Raw genomic sequence first — 20,512 nt, 5'->3', positions numbered from 1 at the left:
AACAAACTTTACACATGGATTTGATTTTGTGATTTGAAATTAAAAACTTTAAATGTTTTTGAAAAAAAAAAAAAAAAAAACCAACATTGTGTGACAATTTATTTTTGCAAATTCTAACCACACTTAAAAAAAATTTAAATGAAATTGAACACGAAAATAAGTTGTATATTACAGTATTAATCAAAATAACAAAATCAACAGAGATTTAGCAATATTTATTTTTTATTTGATGAGAAATTGACTGAACATGATATTTTAATGACCATGAGAAAAATGTGAATTCTGTATTCATTAACAACATAACGACAGATCTTCATCGCAGAGGAGCACTATAAGTGTGTCCAGTAGTCTATACATACAAACAACCTTCTGATGCAGATTTACACAAAATGGCTGACATGGGGACTTTATTTAACTCTTATACTTCACATATTCAACATAAAACAATAAAACAAAAAATACCATTGCTTTCTTCCCTAACACACAGACAGCCCTGAATTTTACATTAAACTTTGGATTTATATGGAAAATGTGAAATATAAAAAAAAAATGTCTACAACACGTAAACATGTCTTCTGTGGCAGATTACTCTTAACGAAATGATTCGAGAAAATTTTGGTTTGGTTTGATATTTGGCCTTGGTTATGAACAAAAAACTAAAGACATAAAAAGAATTTCTACACTACTGGTAAATAAATTAACAAGAGAACTGAACAGGGTTGAGCAAAACAAAATATTGCACTTGAGTGAAAGCATACAAGATAGTTGTCCTTCCCCGGAACCTATAACAAAGTTTATACCGTCATCTGAGAGTAAATAACAAATCACTTCAATATTTCGCTAGTTGTATACAATGTAACTGACAAGCGAACAATAAACCTGTAGAAAAATATCAATTCCATTATTTTCTGATAATTTGACAATGTGATCTTTCTTTCTTTAGATATCACACTTAACAAGGTTATAATCATATAGCAAAATCAGTCTAGAACAGCTAAAATTTTAATAAAAACTGCTCATTTATTAAGCGATTTGCATCTTAAATATTTCAAAATTTGAATGGAAAGCTTTATAAGTGAAATTTTTTTAAATAGTAGCAATTTATTTTTCCTTAATTTTTTTCAACTTTCAAGAAAAACAGCAATCCTGACACCTGGTGGTGAATTAATTTATGAGATATAAATTTACTAAAAGTTAGAATTGGTGATTTTTGGGTAATTTCATTTCTGACATAGAAATGTGACACATTAAGCCATAATAATAAGAGTGAAGGGGTACAATAAAACACTGAGGACATGGTTGTTTGCAGCAGTAAATGGTATATACAATAACAAATATCTATATACAGTTTGTCCATAAATAAATTAATTTTCTATATGTTGACTAACTTTAATACACATAAATGGCTGGAATAACACATCTATTGCTGAGTGTACAAGGATTTTGATGGGAGTTATCTCCCTTTGGCCAAGGGAAGGCAAAACATTACACTCCCATCAGTCAACTTCTATACAACACTTTGTATCAAGTTTATATTGCCTAGAATGGAATGAGTTTGATAACGGTTGCCATGGTAACATTAATTAAAGCCAAAAATGACAGCAAACGCACTATGTTATAGATAATCGCTATTCATTAAGCACCATTTTAAAATCGCTTTCTCTCATTCTCACTGCTTGCATGACTCTCGCTCACGCTATCTCATGAACCGTGATTTCACTCACAATAAATGTTACCAATAAGAGACACATTTGGAGAAAAAACTTTTGTTATATCTTGAAACATAATTTGTAACTTCCTCATAAAATGTAAGATACAAGTCAAACTGTCATCGGTTGTGGATAAAATTCCTGTGAGAAATAATACCCTAAAGTTTGTATCTACTGTTTACGCTAACAAGTAACCACTAAACACCCCCTACAGTACAAACATTGGAACACTCCATCTAACAATAGAATCTTCCAACAGTTTGTAAGGGGAGGAAAAAGATATAGAAGATAAACATATATTTATATATGTATTAATATATACATATATTATGCAAGTATTAAACATTCAAAGTACTGTTTCCAATACAACTTCTGGAAATTGTCACCATTCAGTCAGAAACTAATCTGCTAGGTTTGAATGATGTCCTAGGTTCTCTCTACTAGAGCTGTAATATAACAAGTGCATATATTTGGCGACAGACGCACAGAAGCACATGGTGCCTATCGGAAGAACATATTCCTAACATATAACTTTGGCAGTGACTACCTGACACCCCCTTACAAGGAATGGGATGGAATCATCCAAAGTGGCAGGTAAACATTCAACATCATCTCCAGAAATCTATAATACTAATATATCACTATGGTAATTGGACGATGATAAACTGTCCTTCTATTGTCTGATTTTCAATCGTTTATTGCTCGCACTTTATATAAAGTATACAGTCTTGTTTGTAATTTGGCCCACAGACTCAGCCATGCGCAGTTCCATTCTGCTGCATTGATGGTCCACATCATTTTCCGGCTAATCAGACAGACCACTAAATATACTAGTCCGTGGGCCAGTATGTTGGCCAGTCCGTGGGCCCACCACATGGACCAGCCTCGTTACATTGGGGCCCACCTTCACTATCATCCTTAATTCAGCCTCAACATGGACCATTTACTAAATATACGAGGAGTACAGGCCTATGTTACTGGATCAGTGGTCAGTATTGGCAGTCCAGGGACTAACACAGAGGTAGTACCATGTAGTGACCATCAGAGTCCTTCTTAATTCAATAACACAGCCGTCAAACGGACCACCAGGAGCAAAACAGCTCTCTCCTTCTAAAACTTACGAAGAGCACTGGCCAAACTTGGTCCTAACGACTGACCATGTTCTTGCAACCATAGTCAGATCGCAGAAATTTAGGTGGACAAAAGTCTTTGGCATATCACATAACAACAAGAATACTAGTCCTACACAACACAAGCAGCCAGTCAATGTTTTTCTGCACTAATCACATCACATGTAAAATAAGTTCAGTTCAGCAAAACGATTTGCATGGAAGATTGTGTGGTTACAGTTTCAGCACAGCAGCTATGGAACACTGGATTTCTTATGAACCGCGATGACCCTTGAGGTTATGTCAAAGGTGGACTAACGCGCAGCTATTGCCATGGAGACAAACAGATCATAATGACCTTAATCATGAATGCTGGACTTGCAATCAATCCAGTGCACTCACTCAGGTGACGTACAACACAAAAGTTTCCACAAACATCGAGTTGGATTTCCCTGATCCTTTGTAGAACAGTCAATTTATCACAGACACATCTTGTGTAACCATGGCAACCTCAGATGACTAGAATAGCTTGACTATCTCAGACTTTGGCTACACCACTGGTACCTGCAAAACACAAAAATATACCAGGAATTAGGATACATTTCTAATGCTAGACTGCCTACATTTTATTGTTTAAAGCCATTGAAATCTACATCTGTAAACACTGTTTATGATGGTACGATAAATCAGTTTTCCATTCACACTTTATTTGTTGGTGTTCAACCACCAATAGACACCTGACTATACATTAATGATTAAGATCAGGATATGATTTAAAGAAAGTATCTTTGTTTTAAAATAAGTGCTAGCAGCAGTTTATATAAAGATCAGAAAGCATATCAGCTTAAATATTTAAAGCTAAGACTCAATCTTGGAGCTGTTTAACATGAAGTAAAAGTCTAATATCTCTATGGGAGATTGTCTGAAAACTAAGCTCATTCTGATTTTAGGTTTGTACCTAATTTCAAATATCATGTTCCAATCTTCTAGCTAATCTTTCATTTAAAGCAAGGAATTTCCATTCATTTAATTCCACTACAAACAAGAATGCCAAAACAAGCTAAAATCTAATTGGAAAATACCAAAACCACAGTCCGAATGGCAGGCCAAACATATTGAGGACCTTGACAGTACCTATAAAGATGTGACTTCTTATAGATAATGATGACAGCACACGACTTACATTACTCTCAATTACCAGAGCACCGAAGTTGAGGGCGCTGTGGTTGCCCGGACTACGGGGTGATCTGACGGAGGATGTCGGGGAGAGGGACTTGTGTCCAGTTCGTGGTGATTTGTAAGGGAGTGGCGAAGGAAAGCTAGGCTTATTGTAGGAGGGGGGTTCAGGCACTACAAAATAAAAACATTCACAGTCTAACACAGCCATTATACTTCATGCAGGAGGGGAATAAAAAGCAATGCAAACAAAATGATAAAAAAGTATTGTAGCTGTATCTTGAGAGTATACTTATGCAGAATTATCTAATTTTTCTTATCTAGTTTTTTGTTTGTTTTTCATTCCTATCACATAGTAGATGGAGAAATACATCCACACACATGTTTATTAAGTTTAACAAGTGAAACATACATCTATTAATCATCAATACAGTCTATCAAATGTTATTTCTCAAAATTGTATTTCGAAAAATCCTTGGTAGATTTTTTTTTTTTTTCTAGATATATAAAATATTTTTAACTTGTTGAGCTTTTTCAGATGATGCACATGGATGTGAACTATTTTCAAATCTATTCAGATATTCTTGGATTACTTTAACTCAAATCAACGAATATCAGATAGTTCTTTAGTAAACTCTTTCTAATTTATCAAATAAGCTTGAAAGAGTTTATATCATATTTAATGTTAAACTTGCTATAATTTCTGACTAGCACCAAATGGCTTGAATAAATACTGATATCAGCAAGCATACATCATACAGTAAATAAAAATAGTATCCAGTAAAAAGCAGCTACAATTTCCAGATAAATACATGTCATGCAAAACAAACATCAGAAAAAGAAATAAAACGTTAAAAACAAATAAAAATGTTTCTAATTTGTAAATCAAGAAACACGACATTCAGGATATATATAGACCAGTATGCATGAAGTACAGATATATTTTTGGTAAAGCACAGAGCTAAGGTTGGAGAAATGGTTGTGCAATATTTAACACTTGAATTGCATACATTTAAGCATTTCAAAATAAGAAAGTTTAAAAAAAAATGCTGATCAATTCAAATGAAGACGATCTTCATTGATGAATTCCCCACACATCAGGCCTTGGTGCGTACCTTCTTGAATACCGTGTCGCGTAGCCTGCCCCTCAGGGATTGGGGAAGGGTCGTGTTTTTTACTATCACTCCCGCGTTTTCCTCTCTCTACAAGCTGTTTCTTTCGTTGTGACTTAGGATAAGGTTTATGTACGACTGCGCTGAAGTTACTATCTGTACTATAGGGACTACTTGGCCGGGCCGTTCTGTGGTGGCGCCGCTGTCGCTTCACTGAAAAAGGGATATAATCCATTCTTAAAACATTTGTATAAAAGAATATTCTAAATGTTTCTAGGGAGTGTAGCTACATGATAGACATTCCTGAGAGAACATTTAATCATTTCATAAAATGATTGTTGACATTTAAAATATAATGAATATTTTGTTAGAATGGATCCTCTGGATAATTTACAGTATTTTTTTTTTTTCTTTTTTGCAAAAATACCAAATAAAAAACATGTTTCTGGAATAAGATATAAGATTTGATTTCAATTGAATACATTAACTATTTAGGAATTACTGCGATGATTTTTTACCTGGTTTGCCTGTTTTAGGGTCACAGACAGTCGTACCAACAACGGTAAGACCAGACATTTCTGCCGCTTTCGCCACGGCACTAGCAAAGTCTGCCTCAGTAAGGAACGATCCGTCACTGGAACTGGCTGCACTTGACCGCACACTACTACAATCTGTATTACTCTGGTCAGTCACGCTCGCCCATGACGCTAACATTGACCCTGTAACACCAAGTGTAAACTAGTCAAACACACAATCTACAAAAATAATCGCCAGAGATGATGGTTATTTCAATATTTCCTGGATAAGTGAGATTGATTGATCTAGATTTTATATATAGCCTTTATTTTATTAAGTAAAAAGTATTTAAGTATGCAGATTAAATTACTTTCTATTGTTGAAATTTATGATTCAAGATTAATTAAACTGTTATTACAACAAAATTAAATGATGTAATAGAGATATGTTACAATCATATCATACATAATTGAATTATACTATATCTGTACTGTATACACTATACTAGTATAGATAATACATCTATGTACAGAATATATATAATATCTGTGATGCACCAAGCTAAGCAAGCCGAGTTTATATAAGCAACTACACATACCCGGTACATATATAGTGCTTTTTGTGCAAAGGGGAGGTAACTCTGACAAGCAGTGGGAATCAGACCAGACAATCTCGTGGTGAAAGCTGTCTATATCTCAGCAGGGATCACGGCAAAGGGACACGAAGGGGAAGGAACCGCACACAAACAACTTCCTTATTAGGGAGAGGACAAAATCTCTAGCTGTGCAAAGCAGTAACAGAAGTTCAAGGACAAGGGGACACAACTCCATGATCATTGAGAGGTGAAAACCATGTACGTGTAATTGTTTAGAAAATTATTGCAAAAATCCTTATAGATGCTCACCGTACCCAAAATTGCTTTAGATTTTTGATAAAAAATGTAAGTGTGTTACTAAATTCAAAGCTTTCGGGCAAAGGGGAAAATATAAGATATTAAAAGGAAATAAAGAAACATTTTCGAGGGAGGCAATTGGACACAATAATCAATGGCAAATTTCCAGGGTACATTATGGATAGTAGATATATATATATATATATATATAGGTACCAACAGGAGAACCGAGCAAGAAGCCATACGTTAGTTGTGTTAGTAAATACACCAGGCAAACTATTATTGTCTTTTGTCATAGTCAGCAAATGTGAAGATAAAACTGCAAGGTCAACTAGATATTGCCAAGGTCAAACTAATAGCTGGAAGCAACTCTATCACTACAGCCCAGGCGGGTACCTGAGTCAGTACAGCCGTCTTCATTATTAACACCCTCATGGCCCGGGGGTGGGGACGGACACTCGTGCCCCGGGGGGACTCTCCCAGAAATGTCCACGTCTGACTCACCAACATAGTCTAGACCCCCCTCAGAGGTTGGGGAGTCGCCGTTCCGATTATATCCCTCCATGGCTAAACTCATATGCTGACCATTGTCATTCACTTCATACCTGTAAAACAAAACCAGAGGATTTGTCAAACAAAATCAATAGTTACCATCTAGACTGGCCACCAGTCTCTAGAATATTAAAAAAATCACTAAAATTTGGCTTGATTATTTTTGTCTCTACTACATGCCTGATTCTAGATCTAAGTTTTAAACTAGGGGGAGAAAATCTAGTAAAGAACTCTGCTGAGAAAGTCTTAGCAGCATCTTAGGGTCCGGTGGCCAGTCTAGTTACCAACACTCACATAGAGAAAAAAACTTAACCACAACCCCATTCTTACCATCAATCCATCCCTCAAAACAGAACAAATACAATAACCAAGGGGAATTAACTATCAAAAGGGACATAACTCTGACTTACCTTGGAGGGTACATTGCTGGATGTATACACTCATTGGTTACACTTGGTAACGATGATTGACAGGCACGATCCATTGCCGTGCCACCGCCCCCTCCATCGGAGCCTGACCCCCCATGAATACTGTTCATTCTGCACCCCCTGAGGGTGTGATAGCCCCCTGAACCCCTGTCACTGTCACTTAAGCACTGATAACATTCAGCATCCCTTGGCCCGGGGGCTATCTTGTAATTATGTAGAGCAGGCATGGCTGCCTGTTCATGATCACTATGGCAGGTTCGCGCACACCTCACATCCACTGGAGTTCCGCGTGAGGACGGGTGCATGCATGCAATTGTTCTTTGCCCCCATGTGTCCGCGTTTCGAGGGGACTGTGTACGCTGTTGTATTACACTATAGTGGGCTGGGTTATAGTGCCAGCTCTCACAGTACTTAGGAGAGCTACATCTCACACACCCATTGTCTGAGTAAGCTGGAACATTCCAGTTCTGTGTACCATTGTGAGGTACTGGGCAAGAACACGAAGAAATCTTAGACATTGGAGAAATAGGACTTCTCGTCCCTCCAGCTCGTTCTGAGCTCACTTCCGCATATTCTAGGTTGTTACTTGGGTTTTCATTCATGACAAGATTTCCTGGATGTCCCATTTCATTGGGGGGAGGGTGTTCTGGTGGTGGGGGTAAAAATTCGGCCCAGTTCACCATCGCCTGTTTGGGCTGGGCCATCTGTTTCTGAGATTTCTTTCCTCGCTTGATCAGTAATCCATTTTCATCTGGAACCATACAAAAGGCAGTTGTTATCTTAAGAATGTTCAAGCCCAACATTTAGACTGAATGAATGTGTAAGGTTAGGTGAATTAAAGGTAACACACATGCAAACAAGTATCTAAGTCATAATACAAGTTAAAACAATTACAATTCATTCTAACCCATATAAATATCTAGGCACAGTTGGAAAAAGTGACACAATGAATTAACTCATTTATACATTGAATTTTTCTGTTTTTCATAAAAAAATTTTGGGAATGAATACAAGAATATATCCCTGAGTTAGTTTGTTATGTCACCTGAGATACGGTTATTTGTGTATACAATTGGTGGAAAGCTAGTATCAGGCCTTTATTTGGCAACTCCTTCAAATCTACATTAAATTAATACACTAACTCAATATCCAATATAAAGTTGCTAGAGATTGTGAGAAAAGAAGATTAAAGAACATTTACCGTATTTACCTGTCGTATGGCTGCCACTATCGCTCGTCGGACTCTGCATAGCATCACTGTGATCGTGTGGAATACCTAAAGGGAGATAATCGCGGGCAGTTGCTATTTAAATGTCAGTAACCAGTCACCAAATAGCAGGCGTAGTGCATGTGTACAGGGTCCTATATCACATAACAACTCACAACTAAGGGGGATAACTACAGCTAAAGGGAGGCAACAGCATATCAATACTATAAATGCTATTTCAACTATTTCCAATAGGAAGTGAAAATTCTTATTAAGAGAATTTAACACCATTGTTTTGAATAAATGTTTGATTTGTGTTTTCTTTACTTGTAATGGTTTGAAACTACAAAATAAACAATCATGTGAGTGTCATGTGATCTTCAGTACAAATTTAACTAAATCGGCATCCACTACCAAGATACATAAGCAAATGTCAATGACAACTTTTTCTGGTATACAAATCTTGCCCTGATAGATTTTATCATTCAAATAAAAAATGCTTCTCTTGTCTAACTTTGACTATCAAAATTACAATTTGTGTTACACATTTGTAAGAAGTTGACTCCCTGTTTTCTATCAAAGCTGCCATCGACATTTGCCACACAAGGCGAGCTGCGATCACTATAATCACTCTCCTAAGCTTGACTAACAGTGGGAATGCATAGGCTAGCTTGCCAGGTAAAGAAAATCTCTCATTATTACTCTTAATTAGGTTGTTAATTAAGACAAGATACCCCAAATCTCCCCTTCCTTCTAGATCTATCGCAGATCTACTATCCTTATCTAGGATAAAATGAGAGACTTTCGTCAACAAGGCTATATATAAAGTCTATATATACCCAGTAGTATACATCGGCAGCTATGTGTAATGTGGGAGCTGATTGGTCAGTATTCAGTTAGTGTCCACCTACCTGTATTTGGTCGACTGTTGTCGGTGTTAGAGTCACTGCTGCCGTGTTCGTGTTTACAACAGCTGTCACCTGACCCTCCACTGGTGCCTGTGATTGGTCGAAACATGTGGTCCATACCTGGAGCTGGACGTCCCATACTGCCGGCGTTCACCAGACCAGCGTTTATCAGAGTGGTGGTGGCATACGGTGCCACAGGGTCCTTTTTGTGGTAAAATGTCTTCATTTGAGGAATGTTGTATATATTCTGATCTTGGAGTTCCATATCCTTCTGGTCGAGTAGATTAGAAGCCTCCGGAGACGGGGAACCCATGCCTGTATGTTCATAACAAATAATAGCTTTAACTTTGGCTCAAATATCACATTCAATGTAACAAACCATAGTTTCTTCATAAATTCTTATAATTTTTTTCCTGTAAAACAATACTTATTTTTACAATGTAGGAAAAGACCAATAACTGTGATTTAAATGAGATTATTTCTTCCTATTTTTGACATGTTTTTAAAATCGTAATTGACTAAGAAGACTGACCTCCAACACAACTGTGAATGTCCTTCTGTCCGTAACCGTTCCTGTAGAAAGAGTTGCATGTTTTCGTGTCCTCCGTTTTATGCATGGGAACTGTAACACAACAGACAGTATGTAGTTGGAGCAGCAGGAAAACCAGTGCTATAATACCATATACCAAAAGTATGTCTCTTCAACATCAGACATAATTGTAAAATCTCAAACAAAAGTTTACATAGCATCAAATAGAGGCACTCTGTAGTCACAACTGAACAGATCTTACATGCAAGCTATAGTCTTGTTGCCCGCAAGGGCTTTGCGTTTTAATAGCTTGCTACCTTGCACGGCACTGTGAACTACCTTTTAATCCCGAACCGGAGCAGTAATACTATGGTTCTTGATGTTTGTTTATAACTTACCACTGTACATGCCATTCTTCATCATCTTCTTCTTGTTAGATCGTTTGCGACAGAGCCAAACACTGAAGATACATAGTGCGATCCACACCGTTCCCCCTATCGTCCCGATGAGCATACCAATAAACCAGGTCTCATCCATGATACTAGGCTGTTCTGGGCCTGTGGAGTACATTATTACATTACTGATCACAAACTAACACAATATGTTATTGAAGCCATGTACTGACACCTTTATAATGAGCCTACAACAACTAAATGTTACTTCTAAGTACACAGGGCATGACACTTATTCAATATGTCAAAGTGCAGAATGTTAACATTAAATCATTTCTCGTGTACATTGCATATTGTTATATGTCTTTTTGTTTGATTAATATTGTTGTCTAGTCCCCAGAACTTTCACATGATAAGATTTATTATAGAAATACAAGAAGTGTTCATATGAATATACAATTTAGTAACCCTGAAGATCAACAAATTAAACAAAAATCTACCTTTACACTATTTTACAGCACAGGTAACATATTACCCATATTGATAAAGACTTATACATTTAATCAATACCCTTTTTATCTTAAAGACTTGAATTTAAAGTCAGAAGAATAAAGACTTAGTAACTATTAAATCTGGTAGAATTTGAATATCTGTTTATTTACTACAGTTAGGTAGATCTATACACATTGGACCACAGTTAGGCAGACATGCCAAATTTCCCCCCCTATATTTTCACTTGAAATGCTCTTTTAATTCAAGAGTTTCATTGGATTGTCATTAATCATTCACGATCACCCATGCGTTTGGAGGACTGGCTTGGTTCAAAGATGTTTCAAGAAGAAGACCACATTCATTCTGTCTACGACAAAGGTTAATTTGATCTGGATTTCTCCTACAGGGAGCTATTGCCAAACCAATAATGGTCTGCACTCACATTCGACTTGGCTATCTTCTTAATTGAAGTGTTTTATCAAATCCACATCGAGATATTCCGGGATATCCCTACATTTATGAAGTAAAATTTATCATTATAATTACAAACAAAAGAAATCTCTTTTGTCTCTCGTCCATCTCGAGTGACAGCAGCTTGAGAAATATCCTTTGTTTTCTCGGATACTCATTTTGAATGCTCTTTTGGTTTTCCACCGTTTCGACTCACGCGAATGACTTAAATTGCTTTTTTACTGAAAACAATATTGAACCAAATCCTTAAAGGCCCAATACTGGTTAAAGGGTAATAAAATGGCTTTGTTCCCTGGCATTCAGCCCCCATCCGTTTGTCGCGTTTATTGGCATCGCTAATGAACAGCATCCTGCTGTAGTGGTCCTGAATCGCGACACAAAACGTGCATTTTAATCACATCAGCACTATACATTAATAACCATGGTGTGTAGAGTTAGACTGTAGCACAGAACATCGGTATTAATTCACTGACAATAGCGCCCTCTATAAAGAGGCCAAATATAACTACAGAGGCCAGAAAAATAACCATTTATCAAACGTTTGTCGCGGCAACTTGGCTACATAGAAATGATTGAGGGATGTTTACACTGGGTTTAAGATCACCAATGATTCTCAACCTCTCCAATCATTTTTCGGTGTGGTGTGACCTTTCACTCCTGCGACCTTTGTGGTTTAATCTCACTAAATATTGTCACATGTTTTCTCTCTAACAGAATTTACAGAAAACCATTGTATCTTGATCTCTAATCAGACTAATCATTTTAATTCAATCATGACTGTGAAGATGTTGATCAGGCCTGTTTTTTTTTATTTATATTGTATGTATCTTAGGGTAATCAACACACCAGGGTTTAATCTAGGTTTTGGGGAAAACTAGCCTTTTTCAAAATAGGGGAAAATTTTGGTGAAATATTTGGGAATTTGGTCCAAAATTATATTCATTTGGAGGAAGAAAGGTTGTAAATTAATTTACTTTGTTTTAAGATTTAACAAAATAAGACATTTTAAGCTCAATAATTAAAAGTTTCAGTTTATAATAAAATATGCAGTAGCTGTATGATAAATGTGAAGGTATTTGCAAACAAAAGTTTAAAACGTTAACAAAACAAAAACGGTCCATTTTTTTTCAGCTTCAAAGAGGGGAATTTTCAAATCTTCAGCGGAATTTTAGGCCAGAGGGATATTAATTTCTTGAGGGGAAACTATCCTTAAAAAGTAGGAACTTGGAGCTATAGATGGATCCCTGCACATATATAATATAGTGACCTTGATTTTTATACATTTTACATGTGACCTGTCACCTATCATCACTTGTTCCAATTTTTAATTTTTTATCGTCAAATGACCTCTGACCTGTGACCTAGGCAGAATCAGTGAAAGAATAACAATACTTTTTTTAGGCTACAGCCTTCATTATCAGGTAAGATATAGATGAGATAAGTTTTCAATGAATGGTAAGATAAACCTTCGTAGTATGCTAATACCTAATTGTAATCAGACAACTTTGACATCGGCAGAACAACCTTTTACCTATATATGTACATAAGATTGAAACTTACCAACAATGAATGCCTTGCTCCATACCCCAGCCCCCTTGATGGTGCGTGCAGCTACTTTAATGGTGTAGGTCATGTCAGCATCCAGCCTCTTGATAGTGGCTTGGTTGGTTGTCCCATTGACTCGTATACTGCAGTTGTGTTTATTGTCTGAACTAAGACATTCCACCTACAGGTCAACAATCACTGGTCAGTAAAGTCATATTCCTTAATTACTACTTAAATTTTACTATTCATACACACTGCTCTCTCTCTCTCTTTCTCTCTCTCTCTCAACATTCCTCGACTAATAATGACATGTAAATCTGAAGCCCGACTTGTTTGGAATAAAGTAAAAGTATAACATACAATTCTCCTTGATTCTGTCTATTCTATTACTTTACTTTCTGAACAATTTGACAATAGATATGAACTATTATAGTAAAACGTCAAAACAACAGAATCAAACTACTAACCTCATATCCACGGATTTCTCCATTTCGATGACTTTTAGGGGGTGGTAACCACTGAATATGAATGCTACTGTCGCTCTCTTTGTGAATGATGATATCCTCTGGTGGCGCCGTGGGACGTGACTCGGATGTCTGTACCTTCAGAGGTGTACTACAGGGCGTGTGGGAGTTACCGTTGTAGTATGCCATGACACACACCTCGTACCAAGTGGAACTCTTCAGGTGACTCAGCGTAAACGCACGGTACATTGTGCCGACGGTTTGTTGGTACGATTTCCCCCGAAACAGTCGCTGTAGTTCTAGGATCTCTGTGTACTGGACAACAAAACGGTCAATCAAGTTCACCTCCTTCAGCACCTACAGGGAAACAAAGGGGAGACAACTCAATCACTACACGGTGAATTTATAAGCACTATGTTTAATATCACACAGGTATCTACACTAAAAACACAATGAAACAGCATCTTATGACAAGGCACTTGTTACTTGTAAACTATTTATATATATTTGTAGCAACAAACTACAGCTATAATTCACTGGTTTCAATGTCCCAATGTACTAAGAGTACCTACCCGCCATGTGACTCGGATAGCGCTGGAGTTGATGGTTACTCCTTCCATCATCTGAACAATAATGCCACTGAAGTTTTCATCTTGTGTTTCTCCTCTGGGTAGACCTACAACACAAATAAACAGATATAGACTGTTAACAATACCAAACATATGACAGACCTTGGGAACAACTTTATCAAGTAATATTGGAACTTATTATAAAATATAACAGATATAATGCTCTTAAATATCAACAAAAGATAGACAATTTAAACTTCTTTTTGAAATGTTTAGGATGACTGTCAGCTGATGTGAGATGGAGGCTGAGAAACTTACGTCTGGTGCGAATCGGGTCGGACAGAGGACTTGGCTGACCGATTCCATGTGAGTTCTTGCCACGAACAAGAAACAGATAGCTGGTGTCTGGCTGTAAGCCACTGATGGTATAGGATTCCTGCTGAACCATGTCTGATGCTACCATCCATCCCTGTTAACATAAACAAACATCTATATAAGTCTGTCAACATAAAAAAACATCTATATAACCCTGTCAACATAAACAAAAACCTATATAACCCTGTCAACATAAGCAAACATCTATATAACCCTGTCAACATAAACAAACATCTATGTAACCTGTAAATAAATATTGGATCATATGTAACCTGTAAATAAATATTGGAGATAAAATATGAATATTTTTTAACAATATGTGTGTTTTCATTGACATATAGTAAAACATCACACTCACATCCATAGTCTCGTAACTGAAGTACTCCACGATAAAGGCGAACACTTGTGAGTCTCCGTGATTTGCATTGGCTGTCCAGGACAATTGGGCGGTGTCACTGGTTACCTCGGTAACGATAGGTCGACTTGGAATTCCGGGATAGGAGGATGTATCGGGAGAGCGATGGTATGGTACAGTTTGATGTGAGGAGGGAGCTGAAAATAGAAATGTTTTACATTTATTTAGTATTCCGTCAACTGGTAAGAAATGGGTTTTTTTCAAAGAATTGAAGTATGGAAAATGAGCTGATTGCATTTTAGAGAGTTGAACACATATATAATTTATAAATCAATCATTGTAAGTCGTAAATTAACTTAAGTTATGCACCTTCCACCTGGAGAACAGCTGACCAAGTTGTCTCCCCTGTCTCACTAGTAGCCTTGCATGTGTAGGTACCACTGTCCGATTCACGCAAATCTAGAAAACAAAAACACAGTTCACATATTATATATAACTACTTAAAATTTGAGATATCAATATAGATGTAAATAAATATCTGTTAAAGTGTACTCTAGTTATACATATTTTATACAGTGAAACCTACCTGAGATCTGAAGAGTTCCAGAGTTAAGCTTCATTATTCTAGGGTCACTTTTTATGGGGTTGGAATCTTTAAACCACTGAACACGAGGTTCAGGGAGTCCACTCGCCTCACAGCGGAGGAAGCCCACCTCATCTGTAGGGAGAGTCTGGTTCTGGGGACCGATCTGGATGATAGGGGGAGGTCGAGGGTCACGTTCTGAAAATAACAATAAACACTTAAGTCATTATTTAGCCTTTCATAAAAATATTTATTCAAATACAATTTGATAGACAATTACTTAACATAGTGATTTACAATTCATTTTCATTTTCTTTAGTATTTCTATGAACATGTAGATAAAGTAAGAGTTATCTCTCTTTGTACCTATAGGTGACTATTTACCTCTGACAGTTAGCGTCACCCTAGCCGTGATGATACCCAGGGTATTGAGAGCTTCACATTCGTAGTCCCCTGCATCCTCCATCTGTACCCGCGAGATCCTTAGGGTCCCATCCGTGGCCACAGCATATCGACCCTCCTCAAAATTTGGAAACATCAGACTCTGTAAAAAAATAACACATTTAATTTTTATTTTCAATAATTTTAAAATAATATAATTGTAACTTCCAGACATTGTTTAGTCCTTATTTTCTCCCACAGAACTCCATTGTTGATTTACTGTATAACCAAACTGAAACCAATTTATCTGCATGTTATATGTTTTTGTTGTTGTTGAATTTTTGAAGTTTTCAATTTCATTTTGCAGGAACTTGACACCAAACATTTGGTGTTTAAACCTGCCAGACTTGTGATAAATAACTGGAGACAAACAGCCACAAATTCCTCAAAATAATGAAAAAGTGAAATCCCTGACGGTTGCCCTCCCCCAGATCCATACACGCGATAGCTTTCTCCTTACTCCTCCTCCTAACCTATCATCTTATCCGAAACATGTAATCTATCTTAAGTGTCAGAACTTTATAATTCTATTATATAATACAACACCTGCCCCCTCCCACTCCCCACCCCCCATGCTAGATTTAATTATTTTTGTAACAGACATCCGTAACAGCAGTTGTTTAATTCTCTACATGTCAGACACATACTTGTTACATAATAATGATTCATGAGTGTCAAGTCAAATATTTGGGTGTTAATTTAAAATACTTAATTCTTAACATAATTCTCAAAACTCTCATGAGTAAAACTTCAATATTTTTTTTTCTAACATACTGAGTATTTTTTATCATCGTTGAAGAGAAATGTTTTGCAAACTTGATAATTTTGCATTATTTTAATATACAAACAATTCTTATTGCTTAGCAAATGTTCTCTTTTATCTAAAAAATGAAACAATGAAATAAACATTTTAGCAGTTATGAAAATATAATTTAAACCTAAAAACACACGGAATAAAATCCATTAAAAATATTTTGTGGAATTTTTAAAAGATCCAATCAAATTCCTAATTGTGTGTCTTTGTTTCCCTTCAGGCTTTAATACCTTGGAAAAAATCCCCACCAAGGTAGCTATCTAATATTGATTTTGGCAGCAACCATCTTCTCAGACCGTCAAATTTGACAAAAATTTAATCATTGATTTAATTAGAAGCATTGCTCATCAAAAGCCCAAAAGTCAGAAAGAATTCCCAAGATTAATCTTCAAGATGTCAAATGTCAAATTGGACAAATCTTTTTACAGAAAGACGAGGCAACACTTAACCCTCTGTTGCTATGACAACAACAACGAGAAATCTTCTCTAAGAAGATTGGGAAATTCCTTAAGAGCATCAATTTGCTAGGAGACTGTTGATTGGAGGAGAGGTTCTTTTTGTTGACACAAGGGATGCGTTGAATCATGTCCATCGTATCACTGGGGATGAACAAATTCTTTGTCTCTTTTTTAGAAAGATTTCGTCACAATTTTTTCTGCGAGACACCAAAAATAATTCCAATCATGGAAATATAATGATGCTATTAGGGGAAAGGAACAAGAAATCAATGGCTAATCAAGCTCTACCACAGGGTTAGTTTGTAAACATTCGCAGAAAAAAGAACTCTTCAATCAAATCCGTCGATCAATTTAGTTTTTTATTGCCGAAGATATTTTAAAGCTAGTGATTTGTGTCATTAATATTACCCATAATCCCTGAGAAGGAGCATGGTGCACTTTTTAAGGCTTGCAGGGATGTGGAACTCTCGTGTGAAGGAGGTTATCAATCAAGTTCTCCTTCACCAGAGAGCTTCAGTGCTGCTTACCTATAAAACTCCTCATCTCACGGTCTGTGTGTATAAAAACTACCATACAGGTCAAACAAACGTTTGAATCCAATACAATAGAAGAGGAGCATTGCAAGATTATCATTTCATAATAGTAATTTGTAAATCTCTCAATCAAGCAATTTATATACATGTATGTTATGAATATCTCCTGGACAAACAACATATGTACATACCTCTTTACTAGAAGTACTGAGAGAGCGCTTCTTGTTCCAGTATATATTGGGGATTGGGTTGGCCATCACAGCACAGGGGAGAGTCACTGTCCGTCCCACCGCTACATGTTTGTCCTGGGGCTTCACAATGAACACAGGCTTAACTGGAAACGTAAAACACAAAATCGTCAACACATACTCAAGTAATGACCACAAAATGACCGAAAGTTCAACTACAAATGGTTTAGCTACATACAAAACTTTTTGTTTGGTGAGATTATAAGACATGGCCACACTTATAGTTTTTAAATAATTAATTAGGGAGGTGGGGATGTAGCCTCTGTAGCAGCTGGTGGCTAGATAACTGTAAAACACGAACGTCATTAAGTTTAGTTGGGGAAATTTTTGTCTTATTTTGAATTATGATGGCTTACGAACAAAAGCAAATGAGAGATAGCTATTATAGAACAGAATATAGGTGGCTTTGCATGGCCTGTAGTTCCAGTGAAAATATTTAAACAATTTCTGTTGTGTTTTAAACTTCAGTGACATTAATAGTTAAATAAGTAGACTGTGATATTTTGCTCATGTCAATTTCTTTAAGTCATAAGAAAACTTGACAAGAGACTTACTCTGACTTCAAAGTGCCCCATATAAGAAGCCAAGTATTCAACTCAAGATGTACACATACCAATTTGCATTTGTCATTTACAATCCAAACGACACAAACCATTTACAGAACTAGTCAAGCAAAAACAGCAATGGACATATATACCTCATTGCTAGTAAGGACATTGGACACCAGGTAAAATTTGTACAGGTAGCAAAAGGTGAGGGATGTTCCTTTGGTGTCGTTAACGAGCTGTCTTCTATTTACCTGTCTCTACGACTCCCTAGAGCTTGCTAATTACTCCAATTCCTCCGCATAAATTAAATATTGATTCCATTATCTTCACACCTTTGTTACTGAGAACGGCAGTTACGACCAACAGGACTTATAAAGTTCAAAATTATTTGAATACTTTAGAAAAAATAAATTCCTTAGTCCAATTTCAATGCGAGTATGTTGTATTTTGTGTAGATACTAACGGCCCAGCTCGGTGACAGTTATATACTACGATATCTTTTATAACCATTACAAACAGAAACCTTTTACTGTGGTCATTCAACTGGAATCATTTATTGTGAATATTTGACAATTATGATTTCAGCTTTTATGTTCCTCATTACTTGGTTGTCAACACAAAGCTTTTTTCATGGTGTGCGATATCATTTTGAAATAAGAGGCGGCTATAAAAGTGCGAGCCAGTATGATAAAGGATATATGAATCATATTTAAATGAGGAGTTTAAGGCACCAGGTCGGTGTGCTGCATAACTGATAACAGGTATTCAGAGATATCTCGTAATGATACCCCCACAAGCATTGTCTGACCTCATCCTCCCCCACATCTACTAGTCATCATCATCGTTTATCTCCCCTGTCTTTGATTGCAATTCCTGAAGTAGATGTACTGAAACTTTTGTGCCATTTCAAATTCTATAAGCAACCACTATTTTTTGCTCTACTAATTCTCACCTGCTTTAAAGCTATGGCTGAAAACCTAAAATGATTACTATTCTCTTCTGTTCTTTCACAATATATTTTCCCATATATATTCGCCTAACTTGGTTTATTAAATGATATTTTTTATGTGTCCGTTTCAAGAAAAATATTTTTGAGTAAAAATATCTTAATTCCTATTCACCTAAAAAACTATTTTTATCCTCTTCTTTCTAACTAAAACGTTTCTGCTTGAACCATTAACATTATTTTTCTGACCTTTGTTTCTGGTTTTATTCCCAATTATAAGAAGAAATGACCTATGGCACCAATTTCTAAAATTTTAACTCCCATACAAATGCAGCTATTTGTCTATTTCAAAACTGACACTAAGACAACATACCCAAAGACCCTGCAGCATTATAAATATCACAAACATTTCTTTACCTAAAACATAATGTCAATTACACAACGTTTAAATGTTAACATGATGAAGCACCAATCATGGTGTAAAACAGGTGTGTTAATAAATTGTAATGGTGATACTGCCTTGTCATAAAGACAAACACCGACCTAATCAGCCCGTGTCTGGCTAGCGGTTGACAAACGAGGGACAGATCACATGACAAGTATGTAAAGGTGTCGCAGGTGATTGAAGGTCCAGGCTCATGTGAGAGAAAATCAATTAACTTAAGCCCCAACATGTTGTGTTTTAATTAGGTGGATTTTACCCCCAGTGTGTAGTCTTCAGTGATACCTTATTGTGGGGGATATTGTACTATAGGCGGTGTTCATACAGAGGTGGACATAAGGAGGAAAATGTACGGGATATTAATTGTCTATATAGGTCAAAACAATACAACCTGTCTATAAAGTTCACTGCTCACTCAATAGGAACCTGCATTTAAAGACCTTATACAGTAAAAAATCTCCTTATTCGGTAACCTATAACAACCAGTTCAACCTGTCTATAAAGGCCACCTGTCTATAAAGACCACCCCATGTTAAAGATTTGACAGAACTCTCCATTTTTTAACGTACATTGAACTATTAATGTTGCGACAGCTTCAGTTGTTCCGACAGCATTCGTAGCCACGCAGATATACGTCCCTGCATCACTGGATTCAACATCTTCGATTCGAAGCATGTTATCAGGAAGCTTTCTCATTC

At 36.4% G+C, this 20,512-nt stretch overlaps 1 protein-coding gene across 8 annotated transcripts in view; it reads right to left on the bottom strand.

The window, feature by feature from the left end:
• Positions 1 to 200: 200 nt before the first annotated feature.
• LOC138317559 (roundabout homolog 2-like) overlaps positions 201 to 20,512 on the bottom strand; it is a 109,142-nt gene continuing 88,830 nt past the window's right edge. For 4 of the 8 annotated variants that reach the window (XM_069259315.1, XM_069259313.1, XM_069259316.1 and 1 more), the window contains exons 6-25: positions 20,384 to 20,511; positions 17,822 to 17,964; positions 15,769 to 15,928; positions 15,388 to 15,582; positions 15,171 to 15,260; positions 14,805 to 14,998; positions 14,390 to 14,540; positions 14,075 to 14,178; positions 13,506 to 13,859; positions 13,054 to 13,219; positions 10,537 to 10,695; positions 10,142 to 10,231; positions 9,613 to 9,924; positions 8,696 to 8,770; positions 7,477 to 8,245; positions 6,911 to 7,119; positions 5,625 to 5,825; positions 5,110 to 5,319; positions 4,002 to 4,168; positions 201 to 3,382 (exon numbers count right to left, since the gene is read on the bottom strand). In XM_069259315.1, coding sequence (XP_069115416.1) covers positions 3,368 to 3,382; positions 4,002 to 4,168; positions 5,110 to 5,319; positions 5,625 to 5,825; positions 6,911 to 7,119; positions 7,477 to 8,245; positions 8,696 to 8,770; positions 9,613 to 9,924; positions 10,142 to 10,231; positions 10,537 to 10,695; positions 13,054 to 13,219; positions 13,506 to 13,859; positions 14,075 to 14,178; positions 14,390 to 14,540; positions 14,805 to 14,998; positions 15,171 to 15,260; positions 15,388 to 15,582; positions 15,769 to 15,928; positions 17,822 to 17,964; positions 20,384 to 20,511 — 3,892 coding nt within the window. In that variant the 3' untranslated portion in view covers positions 201 to 3,367. The remainder of the gene's footprint in view (positions 3,383 to 4,001; positions 4,169 to 5,109; positions 5,320 to 5,624; positions 5,826 to 6,910; positions 7,120 to 7,476; positions 8,246 to 8,695; positions 8,771 to 9,612; positions 9,925 to 10,141; positions 10,232 to 10,536; positions 10,696 to 13,053; positions 13,220 to 13,505; positions 13,860 to 14,074; positions 14,179 to 14,389; positions 14,541 to 14,804; positions 14,999 to 15,170; positions 15,261 to 15,387; positions 15,583 to 15,768; positions 15,929 to 17,821; positions 17,965 to 20,383; position 20,512) is intronic. The other 4 variants (XM_069259319.1, XM_069259318.1, XM_069259320.1 and 1 more) reach the window with 4 other exon arrangements.

Source organism: Argopecten irradians, chromosome 3 (assembly GCF_041381155.1).
Source record: "Argopecten irradians isolate NY chromosome 3, Ai_NY, whole genome shotgun sequence".
In the NCBI taxonomy this organism is placed as follows: Eukaryota; Metazoa; Mollusca; class Bivalvia; order Pectinida; family Pectinidae; genus Argopecten; species Argopecten irradians.
Note: the sequence above shows the minus strand (reverse complement) of the source record. Positions and strands in the feature narration are given on the sequence as shown.